The 19,503-nt window shown below is 38.4% G+C and overlaps 2 protein-coding genes across 8 annotated transcripts in view; one reads left to right on the top strand and one right to left on the bottom strand.

Annotated features, from left to right (window-relative positions):
• HERC3 (HECT and RLD domain containing E3 ubiquitin protein ligase 3) overlaps positions 1-17,008 on the top strand; it is a 98,358-nt gene extending 81,350 nt beyond the window's left edge. For 4 of the 7 annotated variants that reach the window (XM_016161051.2, XM_016161049.2, XM_016161050.2 and 1 more), the window contains 3 exons: positions 12,859-13,042; positions 13,272-13,374; positions 15,276-17,008. In XM_016161051.2, the coding sequence (XP_016016537.1) occupies positions 12,859-13,042; positions 13,272-13,374; positions 15,276-15,484 (496 nt within the window). In that variant the 3' untranslated portion in view covers positions 15,485-17,008. Of the gene's footprint in view, positions 1-12,858; positions 13,043-13,076; positions 13,249-13,271; positions 13,375-14,708; positions 14,909-15,275 lie in introns of those variants that run through there. The other 3 variants (XR_001598984.2, XM_036227711.1, XM_036227712.1) reach the window with 3 other exon arrangements.
• Positions 522-3,056, bottom strand: NAP1L5 (nucleosome assembly protein 1 like 5). Its single transcript, XM_016161055.2, has one exon. The coding sequence runs from the start codon at positions 2,993-2,995 to the stop codon at positions 2,435-2,437; it is 561 nt and encodes a 186-aa protein (XP_016016541.1). The 5' UTR covers positions 2,996-3,056; the 3' UTR covers positions 522-2,434.
• Positions 17,009-19,503: the final 2,495 nt, after the last annotated feature.

The raw sequence follows: 19,503 nt of genomic DNA, 5'->3' as shown, positions 1-19,503 counted from the left end.
AGAGCCTCTTCCCTATATTTTTATCATTAATAGTACCTAGAAATAGTTATTGATTTTATTGTAGTTATCTGGTAACTGGTCAGTTCCTCAAACTTATTAAATGTAATTTCAGTTGATTCTTTTCGGTTTTCTATATATAATCACATGTCTGAAGAAAAAATTTTATGCAATAATTATGCCCCTTAATGTGTTACTCACTTTTGTTTTGCTGGCTCTAGAAAAATATTAAATGACAACATCGTATTCCTAGAGATAAGAAATGAATATTGAATTTTATTGTTTTTTTGTTTTGTTTTGGTTTTGCTTCTATTAAGATAATCATATGATTAAGATAACCCACTGACTCTTTAACCATCGACTTCCTACGTAATATATTACTTTGATTTTCTCTTTTTGTTGGCCTGGTCCTAAGGAGAATTAATATTACCTTAAGGTTTTACTAAACTAAACCCATTAGCAACAGGTCAGAGCTGCCTTCCATTCCCTCAGGTAAAGCAGTCTAATTTTGCTGCTGTGCAATTTTAACACTTAAGAGAAATGGAAGAAAGTGCATCTAAGTTTTAAAAATTCTTTGGCAGCTTTTTTTTAAAAATTATTTTTACTTTATTCAGAATGCCCAAATGCAAATTTGAAATAGCCTTTTTTTGCATATTCATAGCGTCACATTAAAGTCATTTATCCTTTCTGGGAGGAAGTCTAAACTTGATTTTATATTGAGGAAAACAAAACCAAGACAGTTTACAGAATTTCTTGTGTTTCTGAAGTAAAAGCTACCACCCCTTTTTCTGACAATAAGGAATTATAAACTTAAGAATGTAATAATGTCCATCTTCTCCCCTTTTGTAACTGTGGGAGAATGAGGCTTGAATTTCCAATCAGTGTCTCTGTATTTCATGCAATGATAACAGCTGAACTTTCTTGAGCACTTTCAGATACTGTTCTATGGGCTATGTGTGTATTAACTCATTGTTGTCCATAATAACCTGTGAGGAAGGGGGAGTATTATTATCTCTTTTTATTTAGTTTCTCCTTATATGAGGAAAAACTGAACATATATTAACTGAATTGCCCAAGGTTTATTGCTAATAGGAGCCAGAGCTGGGATTTGATTCCAGGCAGTCAGAGTATCAAGTCCTTTGTTTTTCGAAAATACTGTTTTATTAACACCACAGTGGTAAACAATTTTATGCTTGTTTCTTTATACATCACTGGGTCACACATATTCAAAACCCACAAAGAAGCTGAAAGTCTTTACATTAAATGTGTCCTTCCTAAAAATCCTTAACTATATGCCAGTCTGTCCTCAAGCAGTAAAATTTGATTTTGCACCATTTTATATTTAATTGTCACATTTACATAGCAAAATAATGAAGGCACAGCTAATACAAGCAAACTTAAACCCTTTCTACTTCTGAGCTAGGATGGGGACACACATTTGAGTTGGTTCTTCAAGTATTTTCTCCAAACATTAGCTTCAGTGAAGAGTTCTGATCATTTTCACAGCTACATACTAAAAGCTACATGACAAAGACATCACAAGGATCAAACTACATAACACCGGATACACATGCTTTACAGAATCTGCTACATTCTATATCTCTTTAAGAAATTAATATTTCTAAAATGCTAGTAAAGGGATTTAATACTTAAACATTTGGGGTTTTTTCAACACTTTTGTAAATAGACACTACCAAGAGAACACATAAACATGAGACTGTAAGTAATGAACACATACGTTGACAATATTGTACAAGTTATACACCCTCCTTTTCAGAACCATGTTGTTTCTCTGCATTCAGGCATTCAAACATTCTTTAGAATTTGAAGTGGCAGTTTCACAGGCCTCATTAACAGTACTGTCATGATCTCCATCACAGCCTTCCTCCATACCATCACTCTTCTCTGAAGTGTAAAGCTGATGTCTGGGTTACAAAAGCAAAGTCTTATAGATGAGTTTTTTTTCTTGAGTTCTAGTTTTTCTGCACTGGAAAATTTTAGAACTAAAGAAATCGAAGAATTAAGCAGTGAGAACATGTTCAGTCTTGGCTTGGGTGTTCCGTGTGTAGTGTGATGATAGTGTGATGAATGAGCTTTAAAGTGACATTCTTTACTTCACATCTACTTAACACCCTTAATAAGCCTCAGTTCCTGTCCTCACAGAAGAGACCATGAAAAAAATCATTTTTAATTTAATTCGTTTTCTTCTACACCTTTTGATATATTTATTGTGTTCAAAATGGATAGAAAATTTGAAATGGGCTGGCCAGGATCTCCGATTGCTTCAATTTATTTTTTTAGGAATGTCAGAATTGATTTACATTGTATTTTAGTCCAAAACCTGAGCCTTTTTAAGTTCACCAATATTCAAAAATAATAATAATAATAAATCAGGGTTTTCTTCGTTGTCATTCTCCTCTTCACTTTCTGCCTCCGCTTATTTCTTGGCGTCATCGGGCACCGCGGAGTGGGGACCCTCGTCTTCGGCAGCCGCAGCCTCTGCCGCAGTGTCCTCCTCCCCTTCCTCGTCGTCCTCCCCCTCCTCTTCGTCCTCATACTCCTCCTCGTCGTCCCCTTCCTCCTCACCCTCCAAGGTCCATGCACATCCCTCCATCTCACCAGTGAGCTCCTGGATCTTGGCGAGTAAGGGCTTGTAGATGTCATTATACTTTTTCTCCAGAGCCTGAAATTCCTTATCAAATTTGGCTTCTATCTTATCGCATCGCTTCTGCAGCTTTTTGAGGGCCAGGACTCGGCATTTCACCGAGTTAGGCAGGCTCTCGATAAAGTCGTTTTTAGGCTTTGGCGCATTCTCCGCAGGAGTCTGGGGCTCCTCTGCCGTCTGACGGGCAGCGCTGTCAGAGTCGCCGGCTGCGCGGTCAGGGTCTCCCCGCGGCGCACCACCTTCCGCCATTACCTCCTCCGCTGTCGTTGCCGCCTCCGGCGCGCCTGCCGCCTGGCTCGGCTCCGCAGGTGTCTGGTTCTCCGAGTCGGCCATGGTAGAGAAGCAGCAGCGGTCTAGGTGGCTCTGGCGGAGACCTGCGACTGAGCTGCACCAGAGCAATCTTGCGGATGCGGCAAGTGGCGGTGACGTTGGCCGCGGCGGTGACGTTGGCCGCGGCCCCGCCCTTTCAGCTCGGGCCCCGGACTGGCGCGGTAGGATCCGCTGATGGTCGTGCCCGCGTATTGCGCCAGCTTCCTCCTGTTGCTACCCTGGCATCGCAACTTACGTCAGAACCCGTCGCTTAGATACCTTGCCCCTAGTCTTCCCACCTGCCTGCCTTGCTATCAAGCTGAGCCGAGAATGGCAGCAGGTGTTCGAGACACTTTCAGGAGCTGCTTGGATGGCCTCAGCCAGTTTTCGTTTTGCATCTCATCCCACCCAGGTCCTTGTATCTATCAATACACCTGTTTTGGCCTTTGTCTGTATCACGCTATAGCTGGCATTGGTCTGCCTTGGTAGGGTGTCTCTGGCTTACCGACGTGGAGTCAGCTTTGATCACCTCTCAGATTCTCCAGATTACTTTCCAGAAAGTGGGCAAACGGGAGAACTGACTCCATATCACCGTCTTTGAGACCTAGGTACATGTACCTGGGTACGTGTATGTGGATAGGGCAGCTTGCATGTCCATCTACCCACCCAAAAGCTCCCCCTCTTCCCACCCTTAGCTATGTCTTACTTAGCCTTGTGGCATACATGCTGGTGGCAGGATCATTCAGCAGTCTGGACACTGGAATCAGTTTGGGAGCTATTTGGATAGGGAACCTCATAATACCAGGTATTCTGAAATGTGTTCTAGAAGGTTCCTCAGAATCCCTGGCCTGTGGGGAGGAATAAGGCTAGAGGAGGGCCAACGAAAACATAGCCCTCTAATGCCTGAGGCCCGGGGCAAGATATTATTTACTACGTATTGAAGATGAAGTGTATATTGTATTTAATATTGCAGTTCTTTGGGGACACACAGACACACATGTACACCAAGATCTTGTCCCTAAGGCACTCCACAGTTCATCATCTGCTCTGTGGGTCTTGCCTAGGATTTGTATCTGAGAACATTGAAAACAATCTTGGATAGAAACTCTTGTGAATAGATATTTTAGTTCCTTACCTTATTTATTAAACCAAAAAACTACAGCTTCTTGAATAAGGATGAGGGGACACTTTTTCAATATAGAAGACCAGTAATAGGGCCAAGGATGCCTCGAGAATGTTTTCAAACTCAGCATTACTGATTTCAGTGCTTTTCTTTCATTTTATAGGGACTTGCTGAAGCTTTTCCATCAAACATATGAATGTTAAGAAATTATTTCCCAAAGTATATTTGGTGCTATCTTTTAGTTCTTATGAATATTATGATATATAAAACACTCAGTGCTGACTGCAAGCACTTAGTAAGTGTTTTGATTTTTTTTACAAAATATTTCATTCATTAATATTCAAAAGCAACCTGCAATAATCCTCTTTTAGAAAAAAACATCTGTGTGCTCTTCTCCAGAGAAAGTAAATCATGTAGAATAGACCCAATATATTTCCATTAGCAAACATCCTAGTTTTTTTTTATGTACTTGTGATTCCTATTGTTTATTTCTTAATTCTGTTCTAGATAATTTACTTTCTCCTTCCCTGTTACTGTTTGCGATGACTGAGTTTTATTGTTCATGCTGAACTTTCAATCTTAGCCCTGACTGAATTTAATGTAATAATATATCTATATTTAGTTGGCTGACACTATACATATTCCATATACCACCCATATAGTCTATGTATTATCTCTCAATGGCTGCAGCTACCTTGAAGTTAAGAATGCTTTATCTCATTTTAAAGATAGAGAACCGAAAAGCAGAAAAATAAAGTGAAATAAATATTCCGTTACTATATCTATCACTTGAGTGGTGAAACAGGCAGAAACTAGGTCCTCTAACTCCCATAGTATGGAAGATGTGATAAACTTAAAATTTTTTTTCAGTCAAATCTACTTGACTAACTTAAATTGCTGAAGACAACCAAGATATGCTCATCTTATAGGATTTTTATGTTCCCAACTTAAAAAATCTTGAAATGTAATGTTTAGGCTATTTAAGTCTGTTTTATTGATATAACATGTATAATAATAAGCCTTTTTAGAGTGCTTTGACAAATACAGCCTTGTAAATACTATAGTAATTGAGATGTAGAACAGTAACATCATAACTCCAAATTCCCTCATGGTCTTTCTCTTACTGCCAACCCAAGTGATCACTGATCTGTTTTCCGTTTCTATAATTCTTTCTCCCCGTACCCCCACCCCCCCAGAATATCATATAAATAGAATGTCTATGTTGCCTTTCGAGGATGGCCTTTTTTCATTCAGCATAATGCATTTGAGATTAGTAGTTTGTTCCTTTTTATAACCGAGTAATATTCCTATGTGAGTCGTTTCCAGTTTTTTGTGATGACAAATAATGCTGTGATTAACATTCCTCTCCAGGTTTCTGTGTGAATGTACATTTTCTGTTGGGTAAACATCTAGAAGCGGTAAATGTAGGTTTAATTTTTTTAAGAAACGTCCACACCGATTCGCAAAGTGGCTGTATCATTTTGCTCCCACACCAGCAATGTACGAGAGTTGCAGTTGTTCCGCATCCTCACCAGCATTTGGTATTGCCTCCCCCTCCGCCCCTAGTAACCATGTATGGTATCCTTAATGTCTAAAACCCAGTATCTTCCAGTGTGCTTATGTGTCATCCGTCTGTAGTCCTTAGATCTTTTCCTCTATTTTCTGAAGTTTTGATTTATTAATTTTTAAATGTTTTTAAATATTCAGGACACAAGTCATTTGTGAGGTGTTTTGTAAACATTTTCATCCTGTCTGTGGCTTGTTTTTTCATTTTTGTAACAATGCTTTCAAAAAACAGAAATTTAAAATTTTGATAAATCCATTGATATTGATTTTTCTTTTGTGGATTATGTTTTTAGTGTCATGTCCAAGAAATCTTTGCCAGATCCAAGGCTATGAAGATTTGTTCCTATGTTTTCTTCTCGAAGTTTTATTATTTTAAGTTTCACTTTTATACTGTGATCCATAGTAAATTAACTTTTATATAGGTTTGAGTTATATAGCTATATACTTTTTGTATATGGATATTTTGTTGCTCCAGTACCATTTATTGAAAGCACTGTCCTTTCTCCACTGAATTGCTTTTGCGTGTTTGTCAAAAGCTAATCAAATGTGGGCCTGTTCTCTATTCTATTACATTGATTAATGTGTCTGTCCTTTACCAATACCACAGCTGGTAATCATAGCTTTATAATATTTGAAGTCATGGTATTAGGTAATGTGAGTCCTCTTAACTTTATTCTTTTTTAAAATTGTTTTGACTCTTCTAGTTCCTTTGACTTTCTGTATAAATTTCTGAATTCAACAGGTTTTAAAAAAACTTTTACTAGAGTTTGGATTCAGACTTTGAAAAACCATTGGCCATGCATGTAGTACCTGCTCTTTTAAATTTGTTTAAAAATTGTGTCAACTCACTGAGTTGTCTCATTTTGTGTGTTTTATGGACTCTAGTGTAAACTGGGGCTGCAGGAACGCACAGTTGTGAATAGTGTAGATGAGTTATGTTATCGAGTTTATCTTAGTACATTATAGTTTCTTATGCAGCTGTCACTTTGGAAGTGAAAAGAAGCAAGGCAGGGGTAAGGGAGGCACTTTGGTTAGATGGTTGGGAGCATAGGTCTGGGCTCAGACATCTGGCTTCAATTTCTGCCTCTGCCTTTACACTGGTCATTTGTCTTAGATTCAGTACCGAAGTTGAAGTAATGATCACATCAGTGTCAAAAAGTTGTCTTTTTCATGTATTTATTTTTATTGGGACATAATTCTCATACCATAAAATTTACTTGAAGAGTAGTTTTGAATATTCACCAAGAGAATGTACATCCAAGACCTTTTTGTAATAAACAGCACTTAGCAAAACACTCCATAACCGATAATGATCGTTAGTAATAGAATGTGTTGAGAGCAATACTAATTAACATGAGAGATTAGAGTCCATGTATTAGTTTGTTAGGGGTACTATAGCAAAGTACCATAGACCAAGCGGCTTAAACAACAGAAATTTGTCTCATAGTACTGGAAGCTAGAAGTCCAAATTCAAGGTATTGGTAAGGGTGTTTTTTGTTGTTGTTTTTTTTGTTTTTGTTTTTGTTTTTGAGGCCTGTGAGGGAAGGAATTGTTCCAGGCCTTCCGTGTTGGCTCGTAGGTGTCTGCACCTTCTGTCTCTTCCCATTGTGTTTCTTCTTTGCATGTCTGTGTCTAAATTTCCCCTTGTTATAAGGGTACCAGTCATATCAGGTTAGGACCCATCCTAGTAACCTCATTTTAACATAAGTACCTCTTTAAGACCCTATCTCCAAAAAAGGTCATCTTCCAAGGTGTTGGGGGTCAGGACTTCAGTATATGAATTTCAGGGTGACACAATTCAACCCATAAAACTCCATCCTCTGGCCCCCCAAATTCATATCCTTCTCACCTCTAAAGTACTTTACCCCATTCCAGCATCCTCCAAAGTCTTAACCTATTCCTACATCAACTTTAAGTCTAAAATCATCTGTGATGGTTCATTTTATGTGTCAGCTTGACTGGGCCATGAGGTACCTAACTATTTGGTCATGCATTACTCTGGGTATGTCTGCAAGGGTGTCTCTGGATAAGATTAACATTCGAATCAGGAAACCGAGTAAAGCAGATTGTCCTTCCTGATGTGTGTGGGTCTCATCCGATCAGTTGAAGGCCCGAATAGAACAAAAAGGCTGAGTAAGAGGTGCTTCTCCTGCCTGACTGCCTTAGAGCTGGGACACCAATTTTTTCCTGCCTCTGGACTTTAACAGAAACTAGGGAGAAATCAGAATGGGAAAAGGAGTCACAGATTCCAAGCTAGTCCATAATCCATCACGGTAAACTTCATTAGACTTTAAGGCGTGAAGAATAATCCTTTTTGGCTCTGCTCTTTAGTCCTCTTCCTTGACCTGTGCCCATGGTGGCAGTGTTAGCCCCACTGGACTCTGATCTGCCTTTAGGGTTAGTCTTTCATTTTTCTTGAAAGATAACACTAGTTTGCAGCCAGTTCGTTCTATTGGCTCATTTTATACCTGTAGAATCCCGTAAGTCTGACAGCCTTCCTTTATTTTGTCCTATCTCTGCCCCTTTGGTGCAAGCTGGCAGTGTTAGTGCAGGTAGAAAATTCTCAAAAACTCTCTTGGCCTCACAGACAATTCACAAAGGTCCAAACTCACTTATGCATTTTTAGGTATTTGGTATTATAGTACCCCATTTCCTGGTACCAAAATCTATATTAGTCAGGGCTCTCTAGAAAAACAAAATGAATCGGATATTTGTCTGTCTGTCTGTCTACCTACCTACCTACCTACCTACCTACCTACCTACCTATTTATAGATATTTTAAGGAATCTGCTCATGTGATTGTGGGGCTGGCAAGTCACAAATCTGCGGGGCAGGCTGGCAAACTTCAATTCTGACAGTAGTTGACATTACAGTCCTTAAAAGGCAGACTGGAGGCCAAATTCCTTCTTTGGAAGACCTCAGTCTTTTGAGACCTTCAGCCAGTGGATGAGGCCCACCCATATTATGTGAAAACTAATCTGCTTTACACAAAGTCTACTAGTCTGAATGTTAATCACATCTAAAAAACACCTTCATAGCAACTTCGAGACTGGTGTTTGACCAAAAAACTAGGTATCATGGCCTGGCTAGGTTGACACAAAATTAACCATCGCAGTCTATAATAAAAAAAATCATGTTGATGGTGTTTGGCTTAGGCGGTTGTACCATAAAAAATATTAGCTTTGCCTAATAGGTTTCAGGAAATTAGTGCATTATATGCAGTGTGAGAAACTTTTAGCATCTATGGTTGAGATGTATAATAATCTTTATATGTCAATGGCTTTTATTTTCAAAACTGACTACACCATTTTAAAGGTAAGAAAACACAGGCTTAGTAATTAGCATACAGAACATAGCAGAGCCTGGATTTCAGCCTGTCTGCCCCACTTATCCACTGTATTACACGGCCTGTCGTTTAATTATTCATGTGTTAGTGACTATGTAAAAATATTTGCTTGGAGGAAACCTAAAATGTTCAAATGTATATAGTGTACGAAGTATTATATTACAGTGAAGGATAAGTAGAAAGTGTGTTTATGATGTCAGATTTTTTAAATTTGGATATAATTGACAAAACATTGTATTAGTTTTAGGTATAAAATAGTGATTTGTTATATTGCAAATATATATATTGCAAAGTGATCATTATAATAAGTTTAGTCAACATCCATTACCACACATAATCTCAAATTTTTTTTCCTTCTGATGAGAACTTTTAAGATTTATTCTCTTAGCAACTTTCAAATATACAACACAGTATTGTTAACTATAGTCCCATGCTGTACATTACATGCCCAGGACTTAATTTATCTTATGATTGGAAGTTTGTACCTTTTGACGATCTTCACCCATTTCACTCACACACAACCCACGCCGCTCAAGTCTGGCAACCACCAGTCTGTTCTCTGTATCTATGAGTTTGTTGTCATTGTTGTTGTTTTTGATGATTCCACATATAAGTGAGATCATATGGCATTTGTCTTTCTCTGTCTGACTTACATCACTTAGCTTAATGCTTTCAAGGTCCATCCACGTTATTGCAAATGGCAGTCTCCTTTTCTATGGCTGAATAATATTCCATCGTTATTATTTTCTTTATCCATTCACACATTTTCTTTATTCATTCATCCATTGATGCACACTTAGGTTGTTTCCATGCCCTGGCTATTGTAAATAATGCTGCAGTGAACATGGAGGTATAGATGCCTTTTTGAGAGAGTGACTTTGTTTCATTTTGGATAAATACCCAGAAGTAGAATTGCTGATCATATGGTAATTCTATTTTTAATTTTTTGAGGCACTTCTATACTTTTTTCCAAAGTAGATGCACCAATTTACATTCCCACACACCTTGCAGAAGGGTTCCCTTTTCTCCACATCCTCACCGACACTTGAGATTTTTTTTTGTCTTTTTGATGATAGCCATTCTGACAGATGTGTGGTGATACCTCATTGTGGTTTTGATTTGCATTTTGCTGATGATTAGTCATGCTAAGGACCTTTTCATGTCCATGTTGGCATCTGTATGCCTTCTTTGGAAAACTGTTTATTCAGTTACTCTGCCTATATTTAATTAAAAAAAAAACAAAACATTTTTTTTTGCTATCGTGTGCAATCTTTATGTATTTTGGATATTAACCCCTCACCAGTATATGATTTACAAATATTTTCTCCCAGTCAGTAGGTTGCCTTTTCATTTTGTTGATGGTTTCCTTTGCTGTACAGAGCTTTTAAGATTGAAGTAGTCCCACTTGTTTATTTTTCCTTCTGTCGCTTTTCCTTTTGGTGTTAAATCCAAAAAATCACTGCCAAAACCATATCAACCAGCTTATCCCTATGTTTTCTTCTAGGAATTTTATGATTTCCAGTCTTACATTCAAGTTTTTAATCTGTTTTGACTTCATTTTTGTGTATGGTATAAATGAGTCCAGTTTCATTCTTTTGCATGTGGCTATCTCATTTTTAAAAATTTTTAGAGAAAAAATTTAAATACAGAAAAGTGCAAGTAATAATATGAAAAACATCGTTATATCTATGCTCTAGAGTAAACAGATAGTATTTGCTTTAGATTTTTTAATAAAATTTAAAAAATACTGATAACATTGAAATTTCTCCTCTGTAATCCCCTTAATCTCATTCTCCTGTTCCCACCCTCCTTTCTTACATAGATAAAACTCTTATTATGAATCTTATGTGTATTCTTTCATGTTTTTATAATTTTATATTAAATGTGCATTAACATACATCTTTCACATACTTTCATTTAAAAAAATTAACACATTTCATATATACATTATAAATATAATTTCATATGCATAAATAAAATTTCTTATCCATTAACAATATTATTGCTAACATTTACAAAACAGCCTTGTTTCTAAGACCTTTACATGTATTAACTCATTTAATTTTTATAACAGTCCCATGAGTTATGTCCTCTTATTCTCTCCATTTTACAGATGAAGAAACTGAGGCACAGAGAGTAAATATATATCTTGCCCAAGAGTCACAATCTCTAAATGGCAGAGCCACTGCCTGATAGGTAGCATTGTTTAAGTGTTAAAAACAACTTATGTAAATGCTATATTGTATTTAACATTTAAAAATTTAGTTTTCACTCAGAATTGTTGAGATTCTATTCATTTTGATAAATATAGATCTAGTTAATTTCATTACAGCACTCTGTGTTATGGCTTTCATCATATGATTATACCGTCTTTATCCATCCTCATAATGGTGGCTATCTAGTTTTATTTCTCCCACTTCTCCATATTACAAGAAAATGGTGCAGCGAACATCCCTGTGCTCATCGTCTTGTGCATTCATGTGAGAGTCTCTCTGAATCAGCCACCTGATAGAGTAGCTGGGTCAAAGTGTATTTATATTTTCAACATTTCTAGATATTGGCAACTTTTTCTCCCAGATGTTTATGTCGCATTTCACAGTTTACATTCCCCAGAGAGAGACTGAATATGCACACACACAATGGCCAAACCATATATAAAAATAGAACTCTGACCTGCAACCTGCAGAAACCTGCTCAGGAAACCAACCCCTTATCTACAATAAGCAGCCCAGGAAGCCAGCTTGCTGTCCCTCTCAATAATTTCTGTAACAGTCAGCCCCAAATGGCCAAGACTTGATTAATAACTGATAGCTTCTTCCAACTTAGGACCAATCAGAAAAAGTGAAATATGCACCCCCAACCAATCACATAGGATGCTGTCTTCTAGCTAGCCCGCCTACCGCTTGCCCATGCCAGCAGCCTCTGTCTAGTCAGGGAATACTTGAAGCCTTCCTTTTTTTCCACTCTAAAGCATTTTTGCCTTTCTGCCTGTTTTTGAGTCTCTGCTAAAACATGAATAACAGTGGCTAACTCTTTTGCTATAGCTCTGAATCAGTTGCCTTTGCTTTTCTCATTTGGTTGATCTTTATTTCCATACTGCCTACATGTGGTTCCCATTGTCATTTCATAGATTATCTTCCCATTAGCTGTGTATGAGGCCCCATTTTTTCACATCTTTACCTATCATTGATATTCTGACTTTTAAATTTATGCCAGTCTAGTGGATGAAATGAGAATTCACCCACTAGATATACTCTAGTAGGATGATATACTCCACAATAAGAGAGTAAAGTTCTAACTCTTTTAAATAAGTAAATATATTTACAGTTTTTGTCTTAATTTGTATATGACTGATTATTAATAAGGTGGAGCCATTGTATAAGACAGTTCTTTCTAAGGGTGGTTTAAGGGATTTGTAGAAAGGAGTTATGACATTGCCTTTTAAAATATGTGAGGAAATAAATAAACAGTTTGCCCTTATTTGTTTCTGAAGAGGGTAAGTAGCCTAGTAACATTATCTTAGACTTTTTCTTTTAAGCAAAAAACTTTGTTTCTCAATTAAATTTTAAGCAGGATCATAAACAAAATGAAAACTGGAGTGCCTCAGGTAAAATAAAGTCAGTAGTATGGTTTTACCTACCTGACCTCCCTCCTGTCCCCAGATCACCCACGACTCCTTCTTGGAACCCTAGGGCTGGGCAGTAACTTCCATGATGCCTTAGGATGCCTTCTGGTGTGAGAATTTGATGAAATTCCGTTTTCATCACTCTCAAACTCAATGTAGAAGGGGATCTGGATAAACTGTATAAGACTTTGCACTAAACATACTCTGTTTCTTTGGTTTTCTGGCAGGCAGGAATTTGTGGATGCTTATGTGAATTACATCTTCCAGATCTCAGTTCACGAATGGTACACAGCTTTCTCCAGCGGCTTCCTAAAGGTGTGTGGTGGCAAAGTGCTTGAGCTCTTCCAGCCTTCAGAACTGAGGGCCATGATGGTGGGGAGCAGCAACTACAACTGGGAGGAACTAGAAGAGGTAAGCATCAAAGGTGCCATCTTTTTCCTCCCAGGAAGCAGCGGTGACCTTCGGGAGGTGTGCCTAGAGCCTGGTCTCCTTCCAAGCATTCAGTGGTTCAGTAGAATCTGGAGGCCTCCTGCATCTCAGTGGTTATTTCTTACTCTCGAATGCAAGAGGTATACAACTGTCCACTATAATAATATTCTGTAAGATACATTTTTTTCCTTTTGTCTTTTTTTTGGGGCAGACTGCCATCTACAAGGGGGATTACTCAGCCACACATCCCACTGTGAAACTATTTTGGGAAACATTTCATGAATTCCCATTAGAAAAGAAGAAGAAGTTTCTGTGTAAGTATCAATAATTTCAATATGGTATTTTCCACATTTTAGTTTTGGATATGGTATAAGATGATATACTCCATAGGTAAAGTTCTAACTCTTTTAAATGGTAAACATTAAATAAGTAAATATATTTACAGTTTTTGTTGTAATGATGTCTCAGGCATAGTATAGTATAGCTTGTTAATCCATAGTTGTGGCCTAACAGGGCGGATTGCATGAAAGGAAGAAAAGCATCATTTCACTGACTTTTAATTGCTCTATAAATACTAGTTAGTTTATATATGTGATTTCTTTAAGTATAACGTTGGTAAAATCTAGTTCTTTGGAATAACCACCTTTAGCTCTCTAGCCTTTGAAAATATTACAGTCTACTGCCGATATCACTTGAGATATATATAACTTGATTTATTATAGCTTTATTGGGATATAATTTGCAAACCATACATTTCACCCATTTAAAGTGTACAATTCAGTGGGCTTTAGTATATTCACAGGGTTTTGAAACTATCAGTCAATTTTAGAGCAGGTTGTTCATCACCTCCAGAAGAAGCCCTGTAGCCATCAGCAATCATTCCCTGTTTCCTCCTACCTCTGACCTCCTCGTCAATCTGCTTTCTGTCTCTATGGATTTGCCTGTCCTAGACAGTTCATATAAATGGAATGATACAATCTATGGTCCTTTGTGACTAACTGGCTAACATTTGAGAAGAATAATGCATTTGAAAAGGAGAATGAAATTTAGTTAACATGAACAAATTCAGCCCTTAAAAATAATTGTGTCATTGTATAATCAGAGTCAGGAATTACCCAGGGAATAGTATAAAATGTTTATCCATTTTAAAATAAAAAAATAAGATTTGAAAGGCAGTCTCTTTTGCTTTATAAGAATAAGCATATATTAATGTAAGATTTACCCCCAGATTCTACTGTTCACGTGGAGGAAATAGAGATCTTACACAATGCTTGAAAAGAGCCCCACTTCTCCTGTTTTCTAGGCTCTTGAGAAGCAACGGCATGAGAGTCGAATGGCAGGTTAAGGTTTGTCAGTGGAGTCTGTAGGGGTGGGACAAGAAGAGCTGTTGGTCCTAGGGACTTCCTTAAAAGAAGACATTTTCCTGTTCAAGGACCACGAGATTTATAGAAATTTTTATTAACTCCATAGATTTTGGCAAGGATATTTATATATCACAGCCTCAGGTAACGGCAGGTTATTTGAAAGTTCTCCTTGACTAATAATTTCATATAGTATAATATCCAGCAATTCAACCATGAGAAGCTTATCTAGTGTCAGAAAACAGGGAAAGACAGCTGGGTCCGTCTCTCTCTCTTTTTTTGCAAAGCCACAGTGTATGTCACAAGAGTGAAATGTCTAATGATGTCAGTGTCAGCTCTTCTGGTTTAAGAAACATGGAGAGACAGGGAAAGGAAAGCAAACAGATCCCAAATGGAAATTCACTAGCCAACGTGGTACAAGCACCGGACACTTAAGATATGAGGAAGCCTTGAGGTCACATCGTCTTCTTCCTGGTTTCCCGCTGAGGTCAGCTCCTTTTCTCCTATGTCAGTAATTCCTTTCCCCTTTGATTTTGTGAAGGCTTATAAGAATTGTGAGGGCATACATTTGAGGGCATTTTGAGCATTGATTATTTGTGTCACTCTATAATCCGGGTCCAGAATTATCCTATGAATAGTATAGAATTCGTATTCATATAAGAGATTTTGAAAGGCAGTCTCTTTAACTTTATAAGAATGAGCATTTATTAATGCTGTACATATTGGCACATGAAAGTGATTGTACTTCTCACAGGAGCCACGGGGTGTCGTGCCTTCCTCTCTGTTCCTGGGAGGACTGCTGAGAGCAGCTCCCCGTGTGCATAGCTGGTAATGCCCATTCCTTCTCTCCCCAGTGTTCCTGACAGGCAGTGATCGGATTCCCATCTATGGCATGGCGAGCCTGCAAATTGTCATCCAGTCCACAGCCAGTGGGGAGGAGTACTTGCCTGTGGCCCACACTTGCTACAATCTCCTTGATCTCCCCAAGTACAGCAGCAAAGAGATCCTGAGTGCACGACTAACCCAGGCCCTTGACAACTATGAGGGGTTTAGTTTGGCCTGAGGCTCCCCAGCTTGCCCTTCCTTCCTCAGTGTCCACATTGAGGACTATACAGAAAATCATGGGGAGTGAGTTCTATTTTTTATTGTGTAAGTAGGTTGGGACTTTTGAATCCTGAATCTGGTTAATGTGTTCCTGGGGTTGTAAGCAGTATGCAACCTTCTAGAAAAATCAGGGTTTGTGGAGGGGAGGGTGGTGAAAACTTGGCTCTCTTATGGGAGGTGTTTTTCTTTTCAAACCAAATTACTGAGTGTTCTTTGCACTTGTGAGTATGTTTCACTCTGCTGGATAGAATGGCAGTGGATTTTTAAATTCTCATTTCCCAGATATCCCTCTAAGCTCTGATCTTTCCTCACAGTGCTGCTTTATCCTTCTCTTAACTCCTCATTCCTCTGCAATCATGGTTTTGACCGATCTGTCCTTTCATACCCGCACATGCAGAACGTCTCCTCTCTCTGCAGCCTTGGAAATGCCGCTGGCTTCTTGCACCCCCTACTCTAAGGACAAAGGGGAAAGGACTACTTCAGAAATTCCCAGTTCCAGCCAGCCGAATCCGGGTCCATTACTTTGGCTGAACTCTTGAGAATTTATGGGAGCCTTTACGAACATATTTTGTTTAAAAAAAAGTTCATGAGGGATGAGCAATCTCCTCGTGGCTCTGCCTGTTTCTGGACCTCCTTAAAGATGTGCAGAGCAGCTCAGCGTGGCCGCCGAGACTAGTTTTGTTTGTTGCTCAGCCAAGTCCCTTGGACAATAACATGAGGCGATAGGCCCCAACCCCTTCCCTCCCCTTGCTTTTGGAGCAAGTTGCATTAATTTTTTTAGGACTAATCAAGAAAAGTAAAAATAAATTCTTGTCTTGTCCTCTACCACTTTCTCATTCCTCTTCCTCTTCCCTTTCTCCCTCCTCCTTTACTTTTCTCTGTCACTTCGTCCCACTGTTTGTTACCTGACTTACTGCTCCTCCCTCTCCTAGGGGATGCATGCAATCTATTTTTTTTTTTTAATTTCTATTTAAATTGCAGAATTTCTACTCAGATTTTTTTCCTCTTCCTAATTGCTAAGACTTAAGGACATTCTTTATTATGGAACTTTTGTTTATTGCATTTGAAATGTTTGTTTACAATGGGATTTCAGGGGGGATTGTGTTTAAAGAAAATATATATATATATATATATATATCTCAAAAATAATGACATGCTCAACCTTCATCATGGGATAAGAAAATTCTACATGATCAAAGAATCCATGTCAGTCTAATTTTAAATTCTTAGTAACTAGAGAAAAGACTTATTTATATAAAATGAAATATTTATGAACCGTGATATAGCGTCCAATCTCAATGAAGGACTGTAGATTTATGCTTTTTGTTTTTAAAACTTATTCCAATTGCTATATTGGTAGTTTTCCAGTCTTTATAATACAAGATTTAAAAAAAAAAGATATACAGTTATATGAATTGTTTATTTTCTATGTGTGTGCATATAGTTCAATATTACGCAATAAATTTGGTGTTTTAACTTAAAACTATTTCTTATTGTACTTGCAGAATGGGTAGCTTGTTTTCAGTAGAAGAATTAAGTCACCTACCCAGGTAACCTAATAGAAGGTCAAACTTGGTTCCAGTCATAAGAATGTGGAACTGAGTGCTGGGGAAAGGGAGAGGAAATCAGGAGGCGGGGTGCAGGAGCAGAGGGCACTAAACACGAACGGGAGGCTGTAAAGGTGGTGCTGGATCAAAAGGTATTTCCCATGGCGGGGATGGCCCGAGCAAAGGTTCGAACATGGCATATCTAGAGGATGACGAGGAACAATTTGATGGAGCATCAGAGGAAATAAAATGGTAAATAAGACTGGAGAGAAAGAAGTTTGGTTTGGAGCTAAGGAAGCAGGCTCAGCATTAGAACTTTACTGGATAGCCAAGTAGGATTTGTGAAGATGTTTGGAACCTTGGGGTAGGAGTCGGAGGCAGTGATTTGACTTGAGCATGGTTTTAAGAAGAAAAGTGTGGATGGAGGTACATTCGGAGGAACTGGAGTGGGAAGGGCAGAGCAGAGAGACAGCGACTGAGAGCAGTGAGGGTGGTGGCCATGGAAATAATGTGTGAACAGGTAAAATGGCAGGCGATGGGAGCCTTCAATGAAAAGGAGAAATTAAAGGTGAATCAGAGACTTGTTAATCTAATGATTGATGCTCATTAGTCCACTTACACATACCAAAACTGGGTGAAATGCAGCAAAAAAAGGATTTTCAATAGATGTTAAAAGCAATTGTAATGGTATTGTTTTTACCAGATTTAAAAGATGGCTTAATGGTGGTAGTGAGAACAGTAGCTTCCCATTAATAAGATCCACTCAGTAAACATTTAATAGCATTTATGCATGTGTAAAGTTTGGGGGACATAAAAAGCCTGCCGTATCTAATTTTGAATGGAACTAGCCATGTTATTTAGAATTTCTGGACCTTGGAATCCTCATCCATGAAATACGGGGATTAGACCAGATAATTTCTAAGGTCCCTTTGATCTCTAAGATCCCATCACCAAGAACCACGATACCCAATAAATATTTCTAAATATTTGTTGCATGAATGAACTTCTGTGCTTCTTCTAAAACACTATAATTTTCCTGGGATATTTATCTTTTCCTTTCATTTATTGCTTTAGAAAATACTCTTCAGATAGGCATTTCTGGATTTACCTACCTACTTACCCTCCCTCCCCTTTGGAAGTTTGTCACCTACCATTTTAATGAAATGATTTGACAATTTTTGGTGGCTGAGGTTCACTAAAAGTGTAACTAGGCGATTTAGCAAATTCTGACAGCTCTATCTACTCCACATGAAACCCTTGTCATGACTTAATGGTTCTCTTAATAATAGAGAGCAAGGGTTGGCAAACTGTAGCCCATAAGTTTTGTTTTTTTTTAAGAGTTAATTTTTTAAAAGGATATGCGACAATGATTGGCCTATAAATAGTTAGCTCTTTACAGAAAAAGGTTTGCCAACCCCTGTGAGACCAGACTTGCAGGCCTCACTGAGATCTTAGTTTGACACTGAACCAGAGAGAACAAGTGTCTGGGCCTCTCTCCCACAGGGGTAGGAAAATGAAGCTTTTCCTAACACAAGAAAGGAATACCAAGGTTTCGACTGTAATAATATTACCCCGTATCGTGCGCTGTGTGCCAGACCCTGTGCCAAACATTTGCTATGCACTGTCCAGTTTAATTGCCAACCCTGCCTTCCTGGCTTTACCATTTACTGTGTAGCCTTGGGCAGGTTTCTTAACCACTCTGTACATCATTTTCTATTTAAAATGGGAATAGAAATAGTGTTTACCTCATAAAATTATTAAGAGTTACTTCATGAGAAGTATACAGAACAATGCCTAGCTCATAAGACACTCTCAGGAACTATAATTACCACAATTATCCTGATTTTTCACATGAAGAAATGAATGTTTAGAGAAAATAACTTGCTCACTGTCAGAAAGTAGTGGGACTCGTGCAGCTAGAGATGAGGCTGCTTAGTAGCCAAAGAAAAAGGGATGTAGCAGGTAACTTTCCTGATCATACATCTGCAAAGACGTTGCAGTGTAGGATATCATAGCCACAAGATCAACAATTACCCATGAACAAAAACAGCTCTAGAGTCCATGCTGGCACCAAGCCAACATTGCTTAGTGCCAAGAGGGAACTCCCAGCTAGACTGAGTCGTCTCACTGGGAAAGGAGCAACCAGTTTCCCCAGCCTTTTCGGGCATCCTACAAAGGTCCCACTTAAGTTTCACACTACACAGTGACTGGCAAAGCTGAGATATACATGGCTAAGAACTAGAAAGTAAAGCAGGGCCCACCAGAAACAGGTACATAGCATCTACAATCACAGCTCCCAGTGACCTTCTCTGCCCACACCCAACAGCTTTTGCCACTGAAAAAACTAACAGGCAGCCCAGCTGCTGTGGACTCCCTGCAGATTTCACCAGCTTTCACCCCACGGGTGTTTGTTTTTGCTGACATTAACCAC

Source organism: Rousettus aegyptiacus, unplaced genomic scaffold, assembly GCF_014176215.1.
Source record: "Rousettus aegyptiacus isolate mRouAeg1 unplaced genomic scaffold, mRouAeg1.p scaffold_m13_p_10, whole genome shotgun sequence".
Classification (NCBI taxonomy): Eukaryota; Metazoa; Chordata; class Mammalia; order Chiroptera; family Pteropodidae; genus Rousettus; species Rousettus aegyptiacus.
This window is presented reverse-complemented; position numbering and strand designations above follow the sequence as displayed.